This window comes from Silurus aristotelis, assembly GCF_946808225.1.
Source record: "Silurus aristotelis genome assembly, chromosome: 2".
Lineage (NCBI taxonomy): Eukaryota > Metazoa > Chordata > Actinopteri > Siluriformes > Siluridae > Silurus > Silurus aristotelis.
In genome coordinates this window covers 9,889,101-9,910,917 of record NC_139575.1, presented here as the reverse complement: position 1 = coordinate 9,910,917, position 21,817 = coordinate 9,889,101, and the positions used below count along the sequence as shown (strand labels likewise).

Genomic DNA, 21,817 nt, shown 5'->3' with positions numbered 1-21,817 from the left:
TTACCGTTGAACTAGTAGTTACAGAACAACCGTCTAAATGCAGGCTGAGATGCTGGAGCTTCTGTGTACTATTTTTTGGGCCGATGAGCAAAATCTCCGTTTTATCAGGATTTAATAGCAGAAAGTTATGGGTCATCCAATCTCTTATTTCTTCAACACACTCAGTTATGCGAGCTAATTGAGCTGTATCGCCTGGTTTGGATGAAATATATAGCTGGGTATCATCAGCATAACAATGGAAGCTAATTCCATGCCTTCTAATAATATTTCCTAATGGAAGCATGTATATTGTAAAAAGCAGGGGTCCCAGAACTGACCCTTGTGGCACGCCATAATTTACTAGCATTATCCTGGATAGCTCTCCATTTAAATCTACGAAATGGTAACGATTGGACAGGTAGGATTTAAACCAGCTTAATGCCTGTCCCTGAATACCGATGTAATTCTGTAAGCGATCGAGGAGAAGATCATGATCTATAGTGTCGAACGCAGCACTAAGATCTAGTAAAACTAATAGGGAGATGTAGCCTTGGTCTGAAGCTAAAAACAGGTCGTTAGTGATTTTAACTAGAGCAGTTTCTGTGCTATGATGGGGCCTAAAACCTGACTGAAACTCTTCAAAGATATTGTTCTCCTGCAAGTGGTTACATAACTGGGCAGCGACAATCTTTTCTAAAATCTTAGACATAAGATTTGAGACTTTGAGGAAGTGAGACTCAAGCTGTCTCACTTCCTCTCTGTTTCTTTGTGAAGAGTAATGGAAATGACATGTTCGCTGTCAGGTTGGGTGACAGAGTTGTGGGTTAGAGTGTGAACAGCACTGAAGTTCTAGTGTTTAGGGTTATATATTGAGATGATCTATGGTGATGACCCTGAGGTCTGCTTCTTCAGAAGTCCAGAATCTTCGTTGTTGACCATGTGGAACCAAAATATTTGGTCCTGCAACACATGGAAGATGTTTTTTAAGATACTACTGATCAGATACACACAATTTGAAATGTGGGAAGATGTAAAGATGTCTGTGAAGATAGCAGTGATTACATTGACACAGTCTGAGATGTGGAGAAACGTGGAAGATGTCTGTGAAGATACCAGGGATCAGATGGACAAAATAGGAAATATAGTGAGAAAAGATGTCTGTGAAGGTACCGGTGATCAGATAGACACATTCTGAGATGAGAGGAGACATTAAAGATGTCTGTGAAGATAGAGGTAATCAGATGGACACAATATGAGAAGTGGGGAGATGTAGATGATGTCTGTGAAGACATGGGTGAGAAGATGGGCACAATATGAGAAGTGTGGAGATGTGGAGGATGTCTGTGAAGGTGCCGGTGATCAGATGGACACAATATGAGAAGTGTGGCGATGTGGAGGATGACTGTGAAGGTGCCGGTGATCAGATGGACACAATATGAGAAGTGTGGAGATGTGGAGGATGTCTGTGAAGGTGCCGGTGATCAGATGGACACAATATGAGAAGTGTGGAGATGTGGAGGATGTCTGTGAAGGTGCCGGTGATCAGATGGACACAATATGAGAAGTGTGGAGATGTGGAGGATGTCTGTGAAGGTGCCGGTGATCAGATGGACACAATATGAGAAGTGTGGAGATGTGGACGATGTCTGTGAAGGTGCCAGTGATCAGATGGACACAGTCTGAGACATGGGAAGACATAAAGTATTTCTGTGAAGATTCCGGTGATCAAGTGGAACAACAACAATCTCTTAGTACACAAATATTAAGGTCAGAGCCAGTAGCTTTTCATGTGTTTTTCTGCAATCATGGTCAGTACCAGATTACATGGAGGAGATGCTTTTCCAACATCTGCCTCACTGTTGGATGTTTCAACCTGGTGCTCCTCATTCACCTGATCTGAAGGTAATTCTAGTCAGATTGTCTATTGTCTATTAAATGTGAGGTGCAATAAAAAATAAATTAATTTAAATGAAAATAAAATAAAAATGTAATTAATTAGGATTGTTTATTAGAAAAAAGGTTTAAACAAATCGGATCTCATGATAGATACGTGATGTTATATTGATGTAATATTTTAATTAAATCCAGTCATTAATTTTCCACTTGAACGTACAGAAGCTCCATGAAGTTTCTGAGCAACTCTAGAACTATGGGGATGGATTTGGAGTGGAATAAATACAAACAGTCTTCTACAGTGGCATTTTTCCATTTAAGCGCCAATTACTGATCACTACACCTCAACAACGATGAAACTATAACGAAGGGACATTCGTTGTTGAGGATGAGGATGGGTTTCCTTGTGAGTCTGGTTCCTCTCAATCTTTTTTCCTCATACCATCAGGGAGTTCTTCCTCACCACTTTGACTCTGGTTTGCACATTAGAAACAAATCAATAGGCACTAAACTTATACAGTCCAACTTTATATCAACTTTATCATTGTAGAGCTGCTTTGGGACAATTTCCAATATCAACCTGCTAATTGATGTGTATTAAATTGAAAGGAATCGATTAGTAGTAGTAATGACATTTAGATGGTCCAATTTGGTGTTTCTTGTGAGCTTGGTGTTGATTTTGCAAATGCTATAGAGGGACTTTTATTATATAGAAAGATTCGCCATGTTGTTTTCATCTTGCTTTCTTCACATGGGCTGCTGAATTACGGGGTAAATACTAAGCAAAAATTTTATGACATTTTTATAAAGAAAAAGTAAGTTAATAATTTTTTTTTATACATATATGTTTACCAAGATTCACTATAAACCGGAGGTAAGATAGTTTCTCCAGCATGCTAATGCTCATGTGCTTAGCTCTTGTGTGTGTCTTTGCAACTACGACCTTGAATAGCTCTTATAAATATAATAACGAATTATAATCTGCACCAAAGTCATTAATCTTGTTATATTTTATATTTTGCAGCCAAAATGTCCTTAGCTCATATAGGACGCAAGCTTGGTACCAGTCTCTGGGTGAGTAACATTTAAAACCCAAATGATTTATTTATTTCTGATAAATATTCACAGGTTTATTACAGTTAAACCCAGACTATTTCTACCTGGTTAGAGGAATAGACACTACCATGTCAGTGTCATGGCCAATTATTATTAATAGTAATAGTAAAATCCTATAAAATACCAAGTAAAAGAAACTAAGTTCAGTATCCAGGGTTGTAGTGTTAAAGAAGACGTTATTAAGCAGAAATAAAGCCAGACATTTACATTGGAAGATTTTAAAAACACAGATTTTCGATGTACACACTTCAGCAATTTGTGTAAGAATGCCTAGAGGTGGGCGATATGACCGGGATCTTCTATCGCGATACTACCAGTTTTCTTTCACGATAACGATATATATCACGATATGCTAATTTGTTTACAAACATTTTCTTAGGTCTTAGAACTCGACGCAAAAAATATAACGAGAAAAGACATAAACAATGAAGTTAGGCCAATCCCAACTTTGTACAATGTATTATTTTTATTTAAACAGTGAATTGCAGCAATACTTTTAAATAGATAAATAAATAAATAACAAAACATGCCTTTTCTGCTTAGCGTGATATTATTAATAGCTTAATGCTCTTATGTTGTAGTAACTGAGTTACTGATGTAAAGTGTCTGAAAGTCCATTAGCTTTGTTTTGCACAAAGTCCAGGTTGTTATGAAGCGTATTGTTCAACTTCCCTTTGCGGCTTGTAATTGCGTATCTCGGATCCGGCATTTTAGCGAGTTCTTTAAAACCCTCCATTTCATCTGTTTGGATTGGTGCCATGTCTTTCCACATGTGCTTTTGTAATAGTGTTGGTTATGTCTGATCATCTTCAGGATATCTTTTTATATGGAATTGCTTTAGTGAAAGACTTGGTATTTGTTTCGATGCGTCGATTACAGATGAGTAAACAGGTTTGACTTTTTCACACCGCCTGTCAAAACATTGGACTTGCATTTTGCATCACATTTTCTCACATGTATATTATTTATAGTCAAACCAGTTCCACACCACAAATGATGCAGCTTTTATCCTCACAATCTCCTCCGTCACAGGGATTTATTTAACCAGCTATATATGCTGATATTATATACACTGTCGTCATGTGCAATGTGAGTGCAACCAAGATAAGAGATGATTATTCAAAATCTCTACTGGTTACTACTAGTGGGTTGTAACTACCGTAATTTCCGGACTATAAAGCGCACCCATATATAAGCCGCACCCACTGAATTTTACAAAGATTTTTATTTTGAACATCAATAAGCCGCACCTGTCTATAAGCCGCACCTGTCTACACTGAAACTAATGAACTTTACACAGGCTTTAATGAAAGACAGTTTCTGTTACACAGTGTAACGGGTGAAATACGTTGTGGCTCCTTTAAGAGCAGAGCGGCATTTTGGAAATAGCCTCCGCCGCATTTTTCCGCTATTACTGCATGTGTGCAAGACCGAGGAATATGTCCTTATTATTTTCTGATGCTCATTTCTAAGTTTCTTTGACTAACCCGTAATGCTGTTGCCAAGAATAACAAAAAAGCATGAGTTTTGGAAACCTGACTGTGCTTTCTGTTGCAACTGGAGTTAGTGAGTGAGCGGCCAGGTCAAACGTCAGAGGAACATCATCCATATTTATGATGTGGTGCGATCTGATTCAGTGGGAGCGCGTCTGATTTAATATAAAGTTTCATTGGTTTACCTGAACCCGTTCCGCAATTTCATTGGTCTAATGTTATGGGTCTCAGTTTTTTAGCTTTGAAGTTTGTGAAACCGGAAAAACCCCAGGAAAAATCCATAAATTAGCCGCTTCGTTGTTTAAGCCGCGGGGTTCAAAGCGTGGGAAAAAAAAGTAGCGACTTATAGTCCGGAAAATACGGTAGTTAATCATATTTATCAGTATACTGCCCAACCCTAGTAATGTCCATCTTAAAAATTTTTTTTACTCAAAATATTTTTTTATCCTCCATGATTTACGTAGAATGTCCAGGGTCTTTCTTTTTCAATAATTGTTAAATTTTTTTGTTTGTCTGTTTTTTTCTCTCTAAAAAGTAGCATTCTCACATATGGCTGCTTCATGACCCTCTGTCATGGCCAACTCTCCAAATCTATAGCACAATTATTACTTTCGCCAAATCACCCCTCATGAACAAGATATTTTATGTCCGTTACTGCTCGTTCTAATCCCACATAAATTACCTTTTTAAATATACAGACTTGGCAGTGTAGCACAAAACTGAATGTGTCATTGTTGTTGCATTGTCATTCAACCCAATTAAACATTACATTCTTCCAGGAAAACCTCTCCAACATCTAAGCTGGAGGTGTGGGTGTGTATGGGATCGTAAGAAGAATTTTTGTCTATGCAGGCAGTTTCAGGGGAAGCAATTCATCAAGACATCACTAACATTTATTGTCATTGTATTGGTCAATGCACATGTGTAGTACTTTGCAAAGGAATGAGCTGCCAATAGATTATAGAAAATGTAATGCAAGCTAATGTTTTTGTATTAGGATGCAGAGTAGGATTTCACCGAATAATACTAATCAGATTCTCGGTAAACAGGACCTCTTGTCTTTAGTCTTTATTGTCTGCCTTATAACAGTTAGTTATGAAAAATGAACTTTTAGAGTGATGAGGAAATGACAAGTCTAGTAATGTTGTAGCTGTTATAATGTAGACAGTGATAACAGGAGCTAGCTTGGACATTTCATACAGTAAAACCTATCAATAAAACAGTATGATGTTAAGAAATAAAGAAATATTTGGTAGGAAGTGTGAAAAAAATCATGCAGGACATCACAAAGAAACTGTTGGCTTACATTCTTAGATGATATTGTATAGTTCAAGGTAAAACCCTATGACCGTGTCCCCTAATCAAGTCCAAGTAGAACCTAGAACCAAGGTATACCTAGAAATTAATAATAAATCTTTTTTTCCTGTTTGCCGAATTTTAGCAATAACTCTTGTTGATGTTTGTTTGTCTTCTAAACAGTGTGGAAAGTGGAGCAGACTTAAGCCTGTATCCAAAAGATTTGTCTTCTCCAACCACCAGACCCACTGCTCTCCATTTTTCACAAAGGAGTGGAGTTGCCTTCTGCCTCCTCGACACGTCTCCGGTTTTCTCATCCGAGCCGATTCGATTCACTCATCATCACAGAGACTGAAGAAACGGCAGCCGGATGAACCTCCTTCTCGAGAACTCGACTTGCTTCGCTATGATATGAAGGTTCTAAAGAGTGCTCCCAAACCTGCACTGTATCTAGGAATTTCCGGTCTCGTACCGTTTGTATGCGCTCCGTTGCTCATGGCCATCACAGAGACGTACATTCCTGAATTAGCTTTCGCTCAAGTTGTGTACGGAGCCTCGATCGTTTCTTTTCTCGGCGGCGCTAGATGGGGCTTCGCTTTACCTGAGGGAAGCCCAGCAAAACCTGACTGGCTGAACCTAGCCAACAGTGTGGTCCCCGCTTTAATAGCATGGGCAGCTTTACTGGTTAGCCACAATATCATCCAATCAGGCATGCTGGTCATCATGGGGCTTGGAATATCGCTGCATTACGACCTGGCACTTTTACCCACATACCCCACCTGGTTCAAAGCACTGAGGACAATCCTCACTACAGTAGCGTTCTTCTCATTAGTGGTCACTATAGTTCTTAAAGCATTCTATCCAGAGAAGAGCTATCTGACCCGGGAGTGATTCTTAATCATATGTGTGTCTTTATATAATGTCAATTCACTTTTAGCTCATAATACATATGACACACACTGGAAATTACAAGGCAAATACAAATGACACAATGATTGCGGAGTGAAGAGGTAAAGGTCAAGACTGACTTTAATTACTGATGCTGTTATTATTGACATTTCCGCACCCCAGATGTGAGTTCAGATCGAACGTCGTCAATCATTTAGATACACTATTATTTACAACCAATGTCAATTGAACATTCATGCATAAATGCAGTAAAAAACTCATCTATAGTTTGCCAGTGTAATTAAAAACAAGGAATATTTCATGAATCTGGTTGTAAGCATTTATTCAAAATATTTCCCCCTGTGTTTGTAATTAAAATATATTGTGGAATGTGTGTTCAGTCAAATAAATAATAATCAGGGAATAAAGGCGTTCAATGATTTTCCTTCTAATTGTATATTAGGTATTTTATTATTAGTATACAGTATATGTATAGCAGGTTGAGAAGAGCCTGGAGATGTGGAGGTATGTGCTGGAGAGAAGGGGAATGAAAGGAGGAGTAAGAACGAGTACATGTGTTTGAATGAGAGGGAGGACAGTGGAGTGGTGCGGTTGCAGGGAGAAGAGTGAATCTGCAAGAATGAAAGTGAAAGTTTATAGGACTGTGGTGAGACCTGCGATGTTGTATGGTTTAGAGACAGTGGCATTGAGTAAAAGACAGGAGGTGGAGCTGGAGGTAGCAGAGCTGAAGATGTTGAGGTTTTCGTTGGGAGTGATGAGGATGGACAGGATTAGAAATGAGTTTATTAGAGGGACAGCGCATGTAGGACGTTTTGGTGACAAGGTGAGGGAAGCACGATTGATAGTTTAGACATGCGCAAAGAAGGGGACATGGGACATATTGGTAGAAGAATACTGAGGCTGGAGCCACCAGGAAGGAGGAAAAGAGGAAGGCCAAGGAGAAGGTTCATGGATGTGGTGAGGGAAGACATGCAGGGAGTTGGTGTGAAAGAGGCAGATGTAGAGGACAGGGGGGTATGGAGACTGATAATCCGCTGTGGCGACCCCTAATGGGAGAAGATACAGTATATGTACATGCAGCATGCTTGATTATAATCTTTTATTTATATATATTTCATTCAGAAAGTATTCAGACCCCCTTTACTTTTTACATTTTTTAGCCTGATTTATAACCTTGTTTTTTTTCTCATTAATCTACACTCAGTACTGCATAATGATAAAGTGGAAAAAAAATGTCTGGATGTCTAATGTCTAGATATGTCTAAATTAATAATAAAAAAAACTTAAATATTACATGTACATAAGTATTCCGACCCATTGCAACAACTCTTAAAAATAAACCCATGTGCCTTCCATTGTTGCTGAGATTTTGCTACACGTTCATTAGGGTCCACCTGTGGTCAATTTTATCAATTGGACGTGATTTAAAAAGGTGCACACCTCTCTATAGAAGGCTTCAAAGCACACAATGTGTATCAGAGCAAAAGCCAAGCCATGAGGTCAAAGGAACTGCCTGCAGAGCTCAGAGACAGAATTGTTGTAAGGCACAGATCTGGGGAAGGCTACAAAACATTTCTGCTGCACTGAAGATTCTCAAGAGCACAGTGGCCTCCATAATTCTCAAGTGAAAAGTGGCACAACCAGAACTCTTCCAATAGCAATAAGCTCCACCAAAAAATTATTTCTAATTACTTAACATTTGTTTTACTGATGCACCAAGTCTCAAACATGCACCAAAGTCCACCATGACGCACACATCCGATAATTAAAACCGTCCGTGTGGAAACAGCAAAAGTTGCCTTTGGTTCCTGATGGGGTTAATCATTTAAAATATTTACAAGAGTATTTTTTTTACAAACTGTGCTGTCATCTGAAAATGTAAACAGGCTTATGTAAGTAAATTGCTCAGCGCAAAGTGTTGTGTCTAAAACATATATAATGTTTTTTCAAATATATATATATATATATAAATTCACACAGGTATTCATTTTTAGTTATTCACTCTTGTGTTGTAAGGAATGTTTTTAAAGTTAATTTTTTTTATCAGTAAACAAAATGGAAACTAAATGAACAATTCTTCTAGGTACATGTGCACTTTCTTCACTGTTTCTTCATGTTATCCCAGACAGACTTGATTATGTTGAGATCAGGGCTCTTTGGGCCAAAACTATCATGATCACTTGCAGGCCTTCCTGGTATCTATGCTAAAAATGGTTCTTAATGACATTCAAGGTCGTTATCCTGCTGCAGAATACATGTGGTGCCATCAGAAAGGCATCTGTCTGTCTTTCTCAGCATTGGACCACACCATTAATCCTTCCAACTCCATTTGCAGAAATGCAGTCCCAGAAACCTCCACCATGCTTTAATGTTATTTGCAGACTCTCATTATTGTACTGCTTTCCAGTCCTTTGGCAAACAGCTTTTTTTTTTTTACTCATCAATGCAGAGAACCTGCTGGTATTTTCCTATCTTCTTGTGCATAGTTGAGTCACTGTCCAAGACTACCTGTATTTTATGTTTCACAGTGAGACATTTGCAGGTTTCTTGGTAAAATCATAACCTTTTTGTTTGATTTATTAACTTCAGGTGGTAACAGTAGAATAAAGCACACGTGTTGTTAAAGGCAAATAATTCACTTCGAGAAAAACACAGTAACCGCACAAGTGTTTCACTACTTACTTACTGACCAAATGTGGCACAATACTATAATGTCAAAATGTAAGCAAAATGTTAGTTTAAATATCTGCTATATAAGGATTTAAGGATTTCTCTTACTTTTTGTAAACACACACAGAGCCAGGGTTTTTTGCTTATATTTTGGCAACAGTGTTGTGTGTGATCTTCATGCTAGGTTTGCTGTTCAAGTCCATTGCAAACATGTGACAGCTCCCTGCTCCAATCATGACAGTGATTTCAGTACGTTCTTTATTCGGTGAAGGTATTCTTCAAGGCCATCTGAAGTAATATATAAGAAAAATCTATAATCTAAACTATGAAGACACTTAATTAAAAAGTGATGATTAGACACTGCTGGGATACACTGTATTAGAAATAAAATTTATTTTAATACTATGTATTAAAAATGATGTAATAAGGATGTTGTAGAAAATGTCTGGCTTATTATTATTATTATTATTATTATTGTTATTATTTGTTTTCTGTGAATAAAATGAAGTCACAGATAATAAAAAAAAACAAAACAAATAAACCATCAGGATACAGACATTCTATAAGTGCACTGTAGATGGCAGCAGAGGAACATGCACATGATAACGTCTAAGCATTTCTACGTGCTCACGAACTGATCCCAGATCAGAGCTGTAGCGTTAATTAGGGGCTTGCTAACGCACGCAGACTGTTCCCAGATCAGAGCAGTAGTGTTCATTAGTACATCGTGAAGCGAGCTCGCACTCAGGCAAGACTGAACCCAGATCAGGCGAGCTTATACTCTCGCAGACTGATCTTAAAGCAGAGCTGTAATTCATTAGGCAAACTCATGCTCAGGTAGACTGATCTCAGATCAGCTGCAGTGTTTATTAGTTTATCACCAGGCAAACTCATGCTCAGGCAGACTGATCCCAGATCAGATCTAAAGCGTTTATTAGTACATCACCAGGCGAGTTTGAACGCGGATGGACTGATCCCAGATCAGATCTGAGACGTTTATTAGTACATCACCAGGCAAGTTTGAACGCGGATGGACTGATTCCAGATCAGATCTGTTGCGTTTATTAGTACATCACCAGGCGAGTTTGAACGCGGATGGACTGATCCCAGATCAGATCTAAGACGTTTATTAGTACATCACCAGGCGAGTTTGAACGCGGATGGACTGATCCCAGATCAGATCTAAGACGTTTATTAGTACATCACCAGGCGAGTTTGAACGCGGATGGACTGATCCCAGATCAGATCTAAGACGTTTATTAGTACATCACCAGGCGAGTTTGAACGCGGATGGACTGATCCCAGATCAGATCTAAGACGTTTATTAGTACATCACCAGGCGAGTTTGAACGCGGATGGACTGATCCCAGATCAGATCTAAGACGTTTATTAGTACATCACCAGGCGAGTTTGAACGCGGATGGACTGATCCCAGATCAGATCTAAGACGTTTATTAGTACATCACCAGGCGAGTTTGAACGCGGATGGACTGATCCCAGATCAGATCTGAGGCGTTCATTAGTACATCACAAGGCGAGCTCGAACGCGGGCTGGACTGATCCCAGATCAGCGGTTCAGGAGCCACCCAGCAGGTGCGGAGGAAACTCGTGATCCCTGCGGGATTAAAACCTGCCGTCATCCCCGCCGTGTTTATTCCGGATGTGCGCAGCATGAGGTCTTGGACACGGCGTGTGTGTATAAGACAGGAACTCTGCTGATCTGAGAACAGTGCTCTGGATGTGAAACGCCGAGCAGCCGGTTTTTTTATGTTTTGTTTTTTTAAGCTCGTCTGGCTAACTGAGTTATCAGCTGCTGGTGTGGAGACACGGGGAAACCAAACCGGAGACATGCAGCAAGGATGAAATTTTAGAGAAAACGAGTGGGGAAAAAACGACACAGTCTTACTATGGATAGAGTGCAGAGGAGTTAGGAATTAGCCTGAAGGCTAGCTCCTTCTTCTTCTTCTTCTTCACCACCACCACAGAGAAGCGGGAACATTGAACATCTCGGCGTCTTTATTAGCCAGCTAGCAGAGTACCAACCACGGCGACGGCCACCTGTGTGTGTGTATTTATAAAAAGTATTCTCGTTTTTAATTATTTCTTCTCACGGAAACCTTTTTATATGGACTTCTTCTATTATTTGTGTGAACGGTTTCAGAGCTAGTTTCTTGTCGCTTCTAAATGACCTCCTAAGCTAGGTAGGTTAATGCTAGCTTCCATTCACAGATGTATATTTGTGGACCTGCAGTCAGGAGGACACACACAGGGAGAGGGAGGGAGAGAGAGAGAGAGCTCCTGGGCATGACCTCCAGATAATCCACCTTTCCTTTACAACTTTCTTTTACTTCTAAAACTCTCCCTCCAAATGGCTGTGAACATTCCTTTGGGACTTGAAGGACTTGAAGCCAGTCAGGGACCACGATGAGGAGGATGATGATGATCATCTGATTGGATCATCTCTGCTTTGCACCAAAATGAAGAAGACCGAGACCAAGACCAAGAGGAAACTGTGCAGCAATGAGCAACAGCCCAATACCTCTGAAGGAAAAGATGGGGTGAGTGAGTTCATGTGAAATATCTGATATGAGCATGGTCGTGGTGGTGATGTTCTCCACGATCAGCTTCTAAATGCCTCTCAATACACATGCATGCTTGAGTAATGCACTGCACTAAACCAAGAGCACTAGATCTGCATGATCCGTGTTGTTCTTATACAGGAGATTGTTGATTGTTGTCCAGCAAAACCCTGGAGCCACTATTAATCCAGGATTTGTGTTTATACCAGGCGTTCTTCAGAGCGTTCTGAAGAAATATGTAAGAAAAATGTCAGTTGTATATTACAAGTGACCATTGGAGACTTTTGGGATATGATGTATTATTAATATGCACTATGCTATGTATTAAAACGTCTTCAGTATTTTTAATAGTTTTAGGAGAAAATATATTGAATTATCTATTGAACTGGGAGTGGCAGCGAGTGGCAGCTCCCGAGTTCCCAGTTCGCTGGATAATTAAATATATGTTGTGTGTGTGTGTGTGTGTGTGTGTGTGTGTGTGTGTGTGTGTATGTGTGTATATATATATATATATATATATATATTTAATAGATAGATCGATCGATCGATCGATAGATAGATAGGTGTGTGTATGTGTGTATATACACACACACACACACACAACATATATTTAATTATCCAGCGAACTGGGAACTCGGGAGCTGCCACTCGCAGCCTGTACTTGCAGCCTGTACTTGCAGTATTGCAACGTGTACATGCCATAATATGTTAAATTACTTCAGTATTTATATTCATGGCATTTGGGACACTCTCTTATTCCGCACGACTTACAAAGTGCTTTAAAGTCACAATCGATAAATACATTCCAGTACCGGTTCATTAGGACACAGAATAACATTCATCTTGAAGAGAAATTACTTAGGAAGCTTTTAATAGGTTGAATGAAGTGTTAATGTACAGAACACAGAAAGATGGAGGTCTTTTTAGATGTATTTTGAAGACTGCTAGTGACTCAGATGTTTGGACATCATGGCATCGGTGCCATGTCTTCCTTGTACCCTGTCAGATGGTGAAACAAGTCGAGCAGTGGTTGAGGATTAGAGGACGTTAGGGGAGAAGTGCTGAAAGGTAGAAAGGGTCTGTTTTTTTTTTTTTTGCTTTGCATCCATCCATCCAATTATCTTTCCTTTCTTCCTTTTGTCTCCTCATCAATCCATTGAGCCACCACTTACTTCCCTAATAGCCATCTCTCTTCTTTCCTATTCATCTTTTCCTAACCTCCACCAATTTTTTTTTAACATGCATCCATTACTTTCTTTCTTTCGTCCTTTTTTCCTTTCATCGATCTATTCCTAAAATCAATTCACCCGTTCTTTCCTTGTTGGTGACGTTTGTGTGGTTTTGTAATGGACGCAGGTTATTCACAGGGCACAATGCACACACATTCACCTACTAACAGTAGCATATCGGCATGTTTTACTGGGTGGGTGGAAACAAGAGAACCAAGAAGAATATAGATGTGAAATAAACCAGCAGAACTTCTCAGGCATGAACCTTGGAGCCTGGAGGATGTGAAGAAGTAACACTCACTATGCGACTTGACTCTGTTCTCACACTGCTCTCTAGATCTGGAAAGTAAAACGGGGGGTTAGACTTTCCTTCCCCTTTATTTTTCACACATTGAAGAATGTTTATCTCACTCAGTTTGGTGGTTGTGGAGGTTTTGAAGAGCTCAAGTTGAAGGTGCGAGGGCACATACATGGATTTAATAGATGCGTTTCCCTCTTGTCTGCTGTGGCTCTTGGGTTCCTCTGGGAACAAAAGAGCAGTGGCAATCAAGTGTGTGTTTTCTGGGGCCTTCTAGAGAAGCTAGAGGTAAAACAAGAACATTTTTGCTTGTTTGAGTGGCGAGCTTTGGTTTCTAGGGTAATACCACACCTGTGACTTTACCCATTTCAATAACCGCCTTCTGAAGAGAATTTTCATAATCAGCCATATATATATATATATATATATATATATATATATATATATATATATATATATATATATATATATATATATATATATATATATACACGCACACACACGCACACAGACAGTGGAACCCACTTATCTCGACCTCGGTTAACTCGACAACCCTATTAAGTCGACGTTTTTGAATTGGAACCGCCAAATTCTCGCTTTGTCTAAGCATTTTTTTTATCGGTTATGTCGACTTTTTTTTATGTCGCCGAACCCTGATATCTCGAGCACAAGGGGGGAAAATTTTGCCATTTAACGTCAGTTATCTCGATCGGCACTGCGCAGCCGCAGAAGAACTCGCGAAAGTTGGGGAAAAATCAAGTCTTACAGCTGCTACAGGTGTTGTATTGTAAACTGGTGAATCTCTGCTGTTAGTTAGTGCACATATGCCTTTTGTTGTTAAATGTTATGCGATGAACGGGAGGCGAAAGCCGCGCTGGGTAGGAGCGCGGCGCGGAACGTGGAATGAGCAGCAAAAGCATAGAATGAACACCGGCAGGATCGGGGGGGAATCCGCGATGCGCTTTGGGAAGAAAAGAGCAGCCGTTGAGAGAGTGCCGGTGGGAAGACACGTACCGGGATACGCATGCGCGATAACAACGACCGCCGTGAACCAACATATACCAACAATAACGGACGGTGAGAGTGTGGAAGTTTAAATAGGAGCTGGTGATGATGATAAACGAGCACCATATGTGCGCGATTGAAGCCGGGAGCTTCAGAGAAAGCGGCCGAGAAAACACCTGACACGCTGAAGGGGGCAACGCTGTGTGTTTTTTTTGTGTAAAAAAACCCCTCCAAAAACACGTGCATGCACATTCTCATTTATTAACGCACATCATGTACATAAAGAAATTTCAAGCACGTTAATATACTGCCGCCATTTTGATTTTCGTTTATCTCGATCATCGGTTACCTCGATGCTTTTTGGCGACTCCCTAGGACATCGACATAACCGGGTTCCTGTGTGTGTGTGTGTGTGTGTGTGTGTGTGTGTGTGTGTGTGTGTGTGTGTGTGTGTGTGTGTGTGTGTGTGTGTGTGTGTGTGTGTGTGTGTGTGTGTGTGTGTGTGTGTGTGTGTGTGTGTGTGTGTGTGTGTGTGTGTGTGTGTGTGTGTGTGTGTGTATATATATAAATAAAATAATGGCTGATTATGAGAATTCCCTGCACCGAGTTAAAACCAGCTCAATCCAGCAGTTTCACAAATCTCTCTATCTCTCTATCTATCTATCTCTCTATCTATCTATCTCTCTATCTATCTATCTATCTATCTATCTATCTATCTATCTATCTATCTATCTATCTATCTATCTATCTATCTATCTATCTATCTATCGTTTGAAATTGGAAAACAAGTGAAACATGATTTGCATAGGCCATTCGTTTTATGATGTTATAACTCTCTCTATTTTGAGGTAACAATCTCAAATGTTTCTATTTAGTTCCTCGAATCGGTTATTTTAATTTAATTCTTTTAAAGTAAGCGGCAAAACGGCTATAGAGAATTTTCCCAGCCGCCTGCATGCTCAAACAAATTCCCTATAAACGGATTTAACTATAATCACAACCGTGGGGAGTTTACGAGAGGCAGAAACGTGTTTATAACCGACTGGTTTATAGTAAAGGTAAATATAGCGCACCATGCACCATCACGCTTTGAAGAAAATGTTCATGTATTTGTGCTGTTTAGTTCTTATTTATTTATTTATGTAAATGAGTATGCAAATTTCCACACTCTTGTTTTAAGTTGGTGATGCAGGATCAGGTTGTCTCACTCCATTTACCCTTTAAAACACAGGTTGATGGGTTAAACCGTGTTGGGATGTGATTTTGAGATGGGATGAGATTTTTGAAAGCAGCAATAAAAATTTCGAGTTTATTTCGAATCCAGACTGGCTGCAGCATGTAAACACAGCTGGAAGAAGGGGTGTGTTGCGTTCAATGCGCTCAAAGTAGTTATGAATCACACGTTCATTATTAACCACCTCGCTTTATCTTCAGATGCTTTCAAAACCTATACATGCCTTCACAGGTCTCTAACTTTGCTTCTGTTCCTGTTCATTAGGGAGCATTTGATTATTCATTAACATCATTGCTTCCTTGATAGCGAGTAAAATATTTGCGAGAGGAGTAAACATTTCACTGGTAGGTCTGTAAATTCAGGACCGAAGCTCCCCGGTGTCACTGGCTGAGAACGCTTTATTTTTATTTATTATTCGAACCTCATCTCATGTTTACCAACAGATTCAGAGATTATAGTGTTTAGAGTGTGGATTAGAAGATAGTCAAAGGCAAATAGTTTAATTTCGCAGCCAGTGCTGTGCTTCATAGATAAGCTCTGAACCTGTCTGTTCTGTTCTACCTGTGCACTTTGGAACTAAAGTTTTTTGTTTGCACCTTGTATAACTTACTAAGCCTTGTGTTTATTGTATAATTCGTATCGCTCGAGTTACTTGTATTGTTTTGACGTTGACACTGTTTATACGTGTCGCATATGTGCAGTGTATTGCGAAGTCAATTTCCTGGTACAGACTCGGTTTTGGCCGATTGTTGATGGTATCGGTTTCAACTGCCGCAATGGCTGTCGGCCCGTAAACATTTTCAATTGTCTGTTTTATTTATTTATTTTTGTGCAATTTAATGACGTAACAATACAGAAATCCTTACGTCATCGTGAGTCAAGAAATGGCCTTGCCTACCCAGGAGATTTGTTCAATTGTAAATAATTTCAATTACAGCACAAAGCAAAACAAAGAAATTTGCAGTACCCGAATACATAAATTTGGCAGTATATATATATTTGTGCCAGTGGGCGTGTGGTTTGTGAGTAGAGGGCGGAGCTGGTCCAATCAAGTGGCAAGGAACACGATCCTAGCAGTTGAGACTGCTCTGTTTCAGTGTCCAGCGGTGATGTTTATTAAAAATAAATAAAAAGAAAGACGAGAGCTAAAAACTCTTTCGACCGTTGCCGAGAGTAAGGCATCCCGCAAGGTTTGTGCAATTTTATCGTGTCGAAAAGATCGTAAGACCGAGCATTGCAGGACTCGCAAGTCTCGTACGCAGTGTGAGCGTACTGGGCCAATAAAGAGATTCGGATTAATGCGTTTAGCATTACCAAACTTTCAAGTCCTACTTGGACTGGATTAGTTTTTCATTGGGAGATTCTGAGTGCTGCAATTCTTAGTAGTTCATATCTACAAGAGTTAGATTTCCTTGTTCAAAAGGAGTTTTGCTTGTGAACCCGGGATCGGTGTGTCCTCAACGCGAGTTCAGCAAATGACCAAATCATCATGGCTGCTCGGAGAGAATACACAGATTGTTTATCTCGATCATAATTGCTGCACTTGTCCCCAGGCAACATTACTCAAGACTGTCTGAAATCTGACTTGTACTTCAGACTGCAAGTTTAAATATGTTTAGAATTGTGGCACATTGTCAGAAGTTGTGTTTGTGTATTCTGAAAGAAGGAAAATGATGAAATCGAAGCTGTGGACTTGTGAAATCAAGCTTGTACTGCTTTCTCCAGCCATGAGTCACAAAGTGAGGAGTTCACATGGGGTTTCTTGCCAACGCTATGCAGAAGATCACCGTGTTCTTTTCTGAGTCTGGTGAGCCTCGAGGCTTTAATTTGATAAGAGCTGACAAAATGTCTCATTAATTATTGAACGTGTCAGTCATTTTTCAGCTGTGTGCAGGATTTATACTTCTTTTACAGGAAACTTGAGTCGTTCTTACTTCGCTATTGGATCAAAAGAAGCGTGTCTGCTATGTGCAAGGTTCTCAAAGAAAAACAACAAACACTTTTATTGGTTTCCTGTAATAAATAGTTGAAGATCGGGCACTTAAAAATAACGGGATAACGATTTCAAGCTTTTTGATTGACAAAGCGCATGTCGTTAAACCTGGACAAGAAACAGTATTTGTGATTTGTAAAGAATGTTTGAATTTTTAAAAGAGAAAATCAAACTTTTAACTTTTTTTATTTATTTATTTTTTTTACGTTCCCGACAGCAAATGTTTAGCATTGAGGAACCGTTCCACGAAAATATTTGTCCTCTAGTTCTCTTAAAAAAAAAAAAAAAAAAAAGTTAACAAAAGTAAAAGAATTGACAATTCAATTGTGTACAATGAAAACATTTTTAGTTTTCTATTTCTTTTTTTTAAACCTTACCCATTTTGATGAATGATAAAATTTGGCCTATATGTTCTCTCATTTATACCCCCATAAAGCTGGAAGTTAAGCAATTTCCTATTCATCACCCAGGTGTTTGAAACCAATGGGAATCAGCATGTCAATAATTGACGCAGGTATTTTTCGTATTTTTCTTTTTTTTTCTTTTCTGACATCCATGATAGCTGTGAGTATTAATGTGATGTTATTATTAGAATTTTTTTCAAATCAAAGGGTAAAAATAGAAAAGGAAAAATCACAATTGCTCATATTTGCAAAGAGTGCCAATATTTATAAAGGGCACTGTGTACAAGTTTGTAAAAAATATTTTTTTTTATTTTGTTCAAACTACAAGTTTGTAGTTCATAATAAAAAAATGTTCGAAAGATGAAGTCATGAAAACCGAAACATGACTCTACTAGTGAGTATTTTAATTGGTTTATCAATATTACGTCATCCGATTGTTTAGCTGACCTTTATATGGATTTGTTACTTTTATTTATAGTTAATAAATAACACTTTGGGTGTTTGAGTGACGTCATACTTTAAACGTGTAACACTGCATGGCCATTTTGTCAAGAAAATAAATAAAACACGTTTGGGTTATTAAAATCAATCTTTGCTTCACAGCTGTCTCGTGTAAAATGCAATGTTCACGTAGTATATAAATGCTATGTGTTTATTCATTGGGTTTCTGCGTGGTTCGGTATTACGGCCGGCCCCAGGCTGACATGCCTCCTGTACATCTGGTCTACTGAACTGAACGTAGCAGGGGCATGTCAGAAGCGTGTGAAGAATGCTACATGCATCAACCTGTGTGATATAAATAATCATAGTAAGATTTTTTTGGATTTTGTAGTCACTAAATAGCGTAGTGTTTAGAACCCTGTAGCATCAGCGTGCTGTGATTTTTGAATAAACCCTCACGCCCTAAATTTATTCTTCAGTCAAGAGTGGAAAAATCGTGTGAAGGAAATTGATACGTCGCAATAGTCGTGTCATTTGAACTTTCCCCATCTTGGAGACTTGGCAGCCGGCTGCGTGAATGTCAGCTGAAAAACATCCTGTCGTTCTTTTGTTTTCCTTCTGCACTCGAAGGTCTTTTTGCTCGAGCAGGTAGCTCAGTGCTGGTACACACACACACACACACACACACATCTGGTATCACGACGGGTTGTGTTTTGTGGTTTGTTCACGTATTGTTTTTCTACACGTTGAAGGTTTAGTAGAACTGTCCCTCGCTTTTTTGCATCATAGAGAGTTTAGATGGAATTGAGAAATCAGTAAACACTTCCACATTACAATGGAACTAATTGCTTTCTTTCTTTTTTGAAGTTGCAGCATGTGCACGTGACTTATGGTTTGCATAAAGCCGAAATGTCTTAAACGCTTTTCCAGCCTCATGACTTGCTTTGATTGCTTGCTCTCACCTTCACAGAGGTCTAGGTGCAATCTTTTTATAAAATACGAATAAAAAAATGACGCTTCACTCTAAATATTATGCACTAAACAAGTGATTCAGTCGTTCCTGCCTCATAAAGCTGCGTTTAAATTGATATTGACATGAACGTTTGCTGATTTAGACCAATGCGTGCACAGAGAGAGCGCTTTAGACCTTTCAGTAGGATTAGCCATTACATTTTAATGCGCTTCATGGATATAAAGCTGTCATACTGCATTTTTTTAAACGCTCAAGACTGAAAAAGTGCTGCGGTTTTCAACGAGTTAATGCCACTGCATACTCGACTCGACAGTCTGATCGTTTAATGGTTTTGGCTGTAAAATGAGCAATAGATTGATGTAAATAAATGACAATTTTATTATTTTTATAGCAGCAGCTCATACACAAGTCCTTGTATAGCAAAAGTTTCAAATAGTCTCGCTTCATACTGGCTTCTTTTCTTTCTTTTTTTAATTTTTTTATCTTGCGGACATTCATTTAACGTTTACAGAAGACGTTGTGAAGTTCACCAGCTCTGAAAAAATGATGGATGAGCAGATGTGATTTTTAATCATTCGCAGCTCTGTTCTCATTTCAATTCTCCGACTGTCTCGACGCAGGGATTCGAATGAAGCCTGATGTAATTAAAAAGCAGCTGTGAGTTATGATGATGAATACCTGTAGAATCGAACCCAAACCCCTACCCTCATACCAAATCCATGGTGATTGGACCACAGCGCATACGTGACTGAAAAAAGGTCGACTGATTTTATACTGGTCTACTAAGGCTTATGTGGTTAATATGAATATAACAGGATATTATATTTGACCAAACCCAGCATGGTAAAAGTTTATTAAAGCTGAACAATTAACAATAACACAGGCGTCGTCACGGTTTCTAGTGACATGATTCTCCGAATGGGGACTCTCTCTCTCGCTCTCTCTCTCCCCCTCTTCCTCTTATTGTTTTGACGTTCACTGAAGTTGATTATGTAGAGCAGGTTTTAGACTGTGCATATTCGAGCATTTATTACTCGTCACGCTGCATGAGATAATCCCGACTCAACTAAATAAACTTGTCAAAAACAATCTCCAGTGGAAGTAAATTCGGCAACAAGTCTAAATCCGGCTTAACGCAATATAGCGCGCTTTATTAGGAAAGTCAGCTGCGTGTTGGTGTGAAGCGGCTTATGCGTTTTTTTTTATTAAAATCTTTTCGATGACGTACATTTGCTGATTATTTATAGAAAGAAGAAAGGGTATGATGGTGTGCATGTTTAAATGTAAAGGGTTTTACTTTTGATAAGATTTTATTTATTTTTTCTTTTGCTGAAAATGTTTTCTCAGGTTGTGTCTGTAGCCAGAGGGTTTTACTGTCCAGACCAAGTATCCAGTTCAATTAATTTCGATTTATATGGAGATTTTAATATCTATTGTCTCAGCTTTATAGGAAAAGATAAATAGATTACAAATATAAATTTTAAATATATAATGTACACAGATCAGGCATAGGATTATGACCAATATTGGGTTGGTCCACCTTTTGGTGCCAAAACAGTTCTGATCCTTCGAGCATTAACAGCATGAACTTCTTCAGAAGTTTGAGCAACAGGAGCTTGTTCGTTGGATCGGACCAACCGGTCCAGCCTTCGCTCCTCACGTGCATCAACGAGCCGCGACTCACCGCTGATTCACCACTGTTCCTTCCTTGGACCACTTTTTATAGTCACTGACCACTGCAGACCAGGAACATCCTATAAGAGCTGCAGTTTTGGAGATGCTCTGACCCAGACGTCTAGACGTCACAATGTGGCCCTCGTCAAACTCGCTCAAATCCTTACGCTCGCCCATTTTTCCTGCTTCTAACACGTCAACTTTGAGGACTAAATGTTCACTTGATGCCTAATAATATCCCACCTACTAACAGGTGCTCATGATGAGGAGATAATCAGTGATATTTACTTCACAGGTAATAATGTTGTGATTGATTAGTGTAGTTCCTAAATGTTTATCTCTAACGAGACAGAGGTGAAACTCCCTTTAATGGGATGAGGAAGAAACCTTCAAAAGCTTCCATCCTTATCTGACACCGAATATTAATGGTATATGGTTGAGTGGCTCTTCTGAAGCATAGGGAGATTTTAATATCTGAGTTGGGGACAGTCTTTTCTAATAGTACCTAATTATACTCGTACATAGAACGTGCAAAGGTTAGTTTCACACTAGCAAAATCTTTTAGGAAAATGTTGTACTGAACATTTTCTTCAATTCATATTTCCCTCTCCATCCCAAGACTCTTTCATTT

The 21,817-nt window shown here is 39.1% G+C and overlaps 2 protein-coding genes and 1 long non-coding RNA gene across 7 annotated transcripts in view; all 3 read left to right on the top strand.

Annotated features, from left to right (window-relative positions):
- Window positions 1–2,561: 2,561 nt before the first annotated feature.
- tmem69 (transmembrane protein 69) lies at window positions 2,562–7,117 on the top strand. Of its 3 annotated transcripts, XM_083567722.1 has the most exons (4): window positions 2,577–2,643; window positions 2,729–2,746; window positions 2,897–2,946; window positions 5,961–7,117. In XM_083567722.1, the coding sequence occupies exons 3-4, from the start codon at window positions 2,902–2,904 to the stop codon at window positions 6,666–6,668; spliced, it is 753 nt and encodes a 250-aa protein (XP_083423848.1). In that variant the 5' UTR covers window positions 2,577–2,643; window positions 2,729–2,746; window positions 2,897–2,901; the 3' UTR covers window positions 6,669–7,117. The 3 variants fall into 3 exon arrangements, with proteins under 3 accessions (XP_083423846.1, XP_083423848.1, XP_083423847.1); XM_083567720.1 differs by lacking the exon at window positions 2,729–2,746 and having other exon boundaries at window positions 2,562–2,643; XM_083567721.1 differs by having other exon boundaries at window positions 2,599–2,746.
- A 3,808-nt stretch (window positions 7,118–10,925) lies between these two features.
- The window catches only part of mast2 (microtubule associated serine/threonine kinase 2), a 149,038-nt gene continuing 138,146 nt past the window's right edge, over window positions 10,926–21,817 (top strand). For 2 of the 3 annotated variants that reach the window (XM_083565458.1, XM_083565455.1), the window contains exon 1: window positions 10,926–11,914. In XM_083565458.1, coding sequence (XP_083421584.1) covers window positions 11,834–11,914 — 81 coding nt within the window. In that variant the 5' untranslated portion in view covers window positions 10,926–11,833. The remainder of the gene's footprint in view (window positions 11,915–21,817) is intronic. The other variant, XM_083565456.1, reaches the window with a different exon arrangement.
- Window positions 13,983–14,628, top strand: LOC310740871. Its single transcript, XR_014537780.1, has 2 exons — window positions 13,983–14,340; window positions 14,371–14,628. It is a non-coding gene; the product is annotated as an uncharacterized lncRNA (long non-coding RNA).

What these genes read in the sequence shown, in the direction of transcription:
- tmem69 (XM_083567720.1), top strand. Translation starts at nt 2,902, where the DNA reads ATGTCCTTAGCTCATATAGGACGCAAGCTTGGTACCAGTCTCTGG. An exon ending in AGCTTGGTACCAGTCTCTGG is followed by an intron (nt 2,947 to 5,960) that starts GTGAGTAACATT and finishes TCTTCTAAACAG; the next exon opens with TGTGGAAAGTGGAGCAGACT.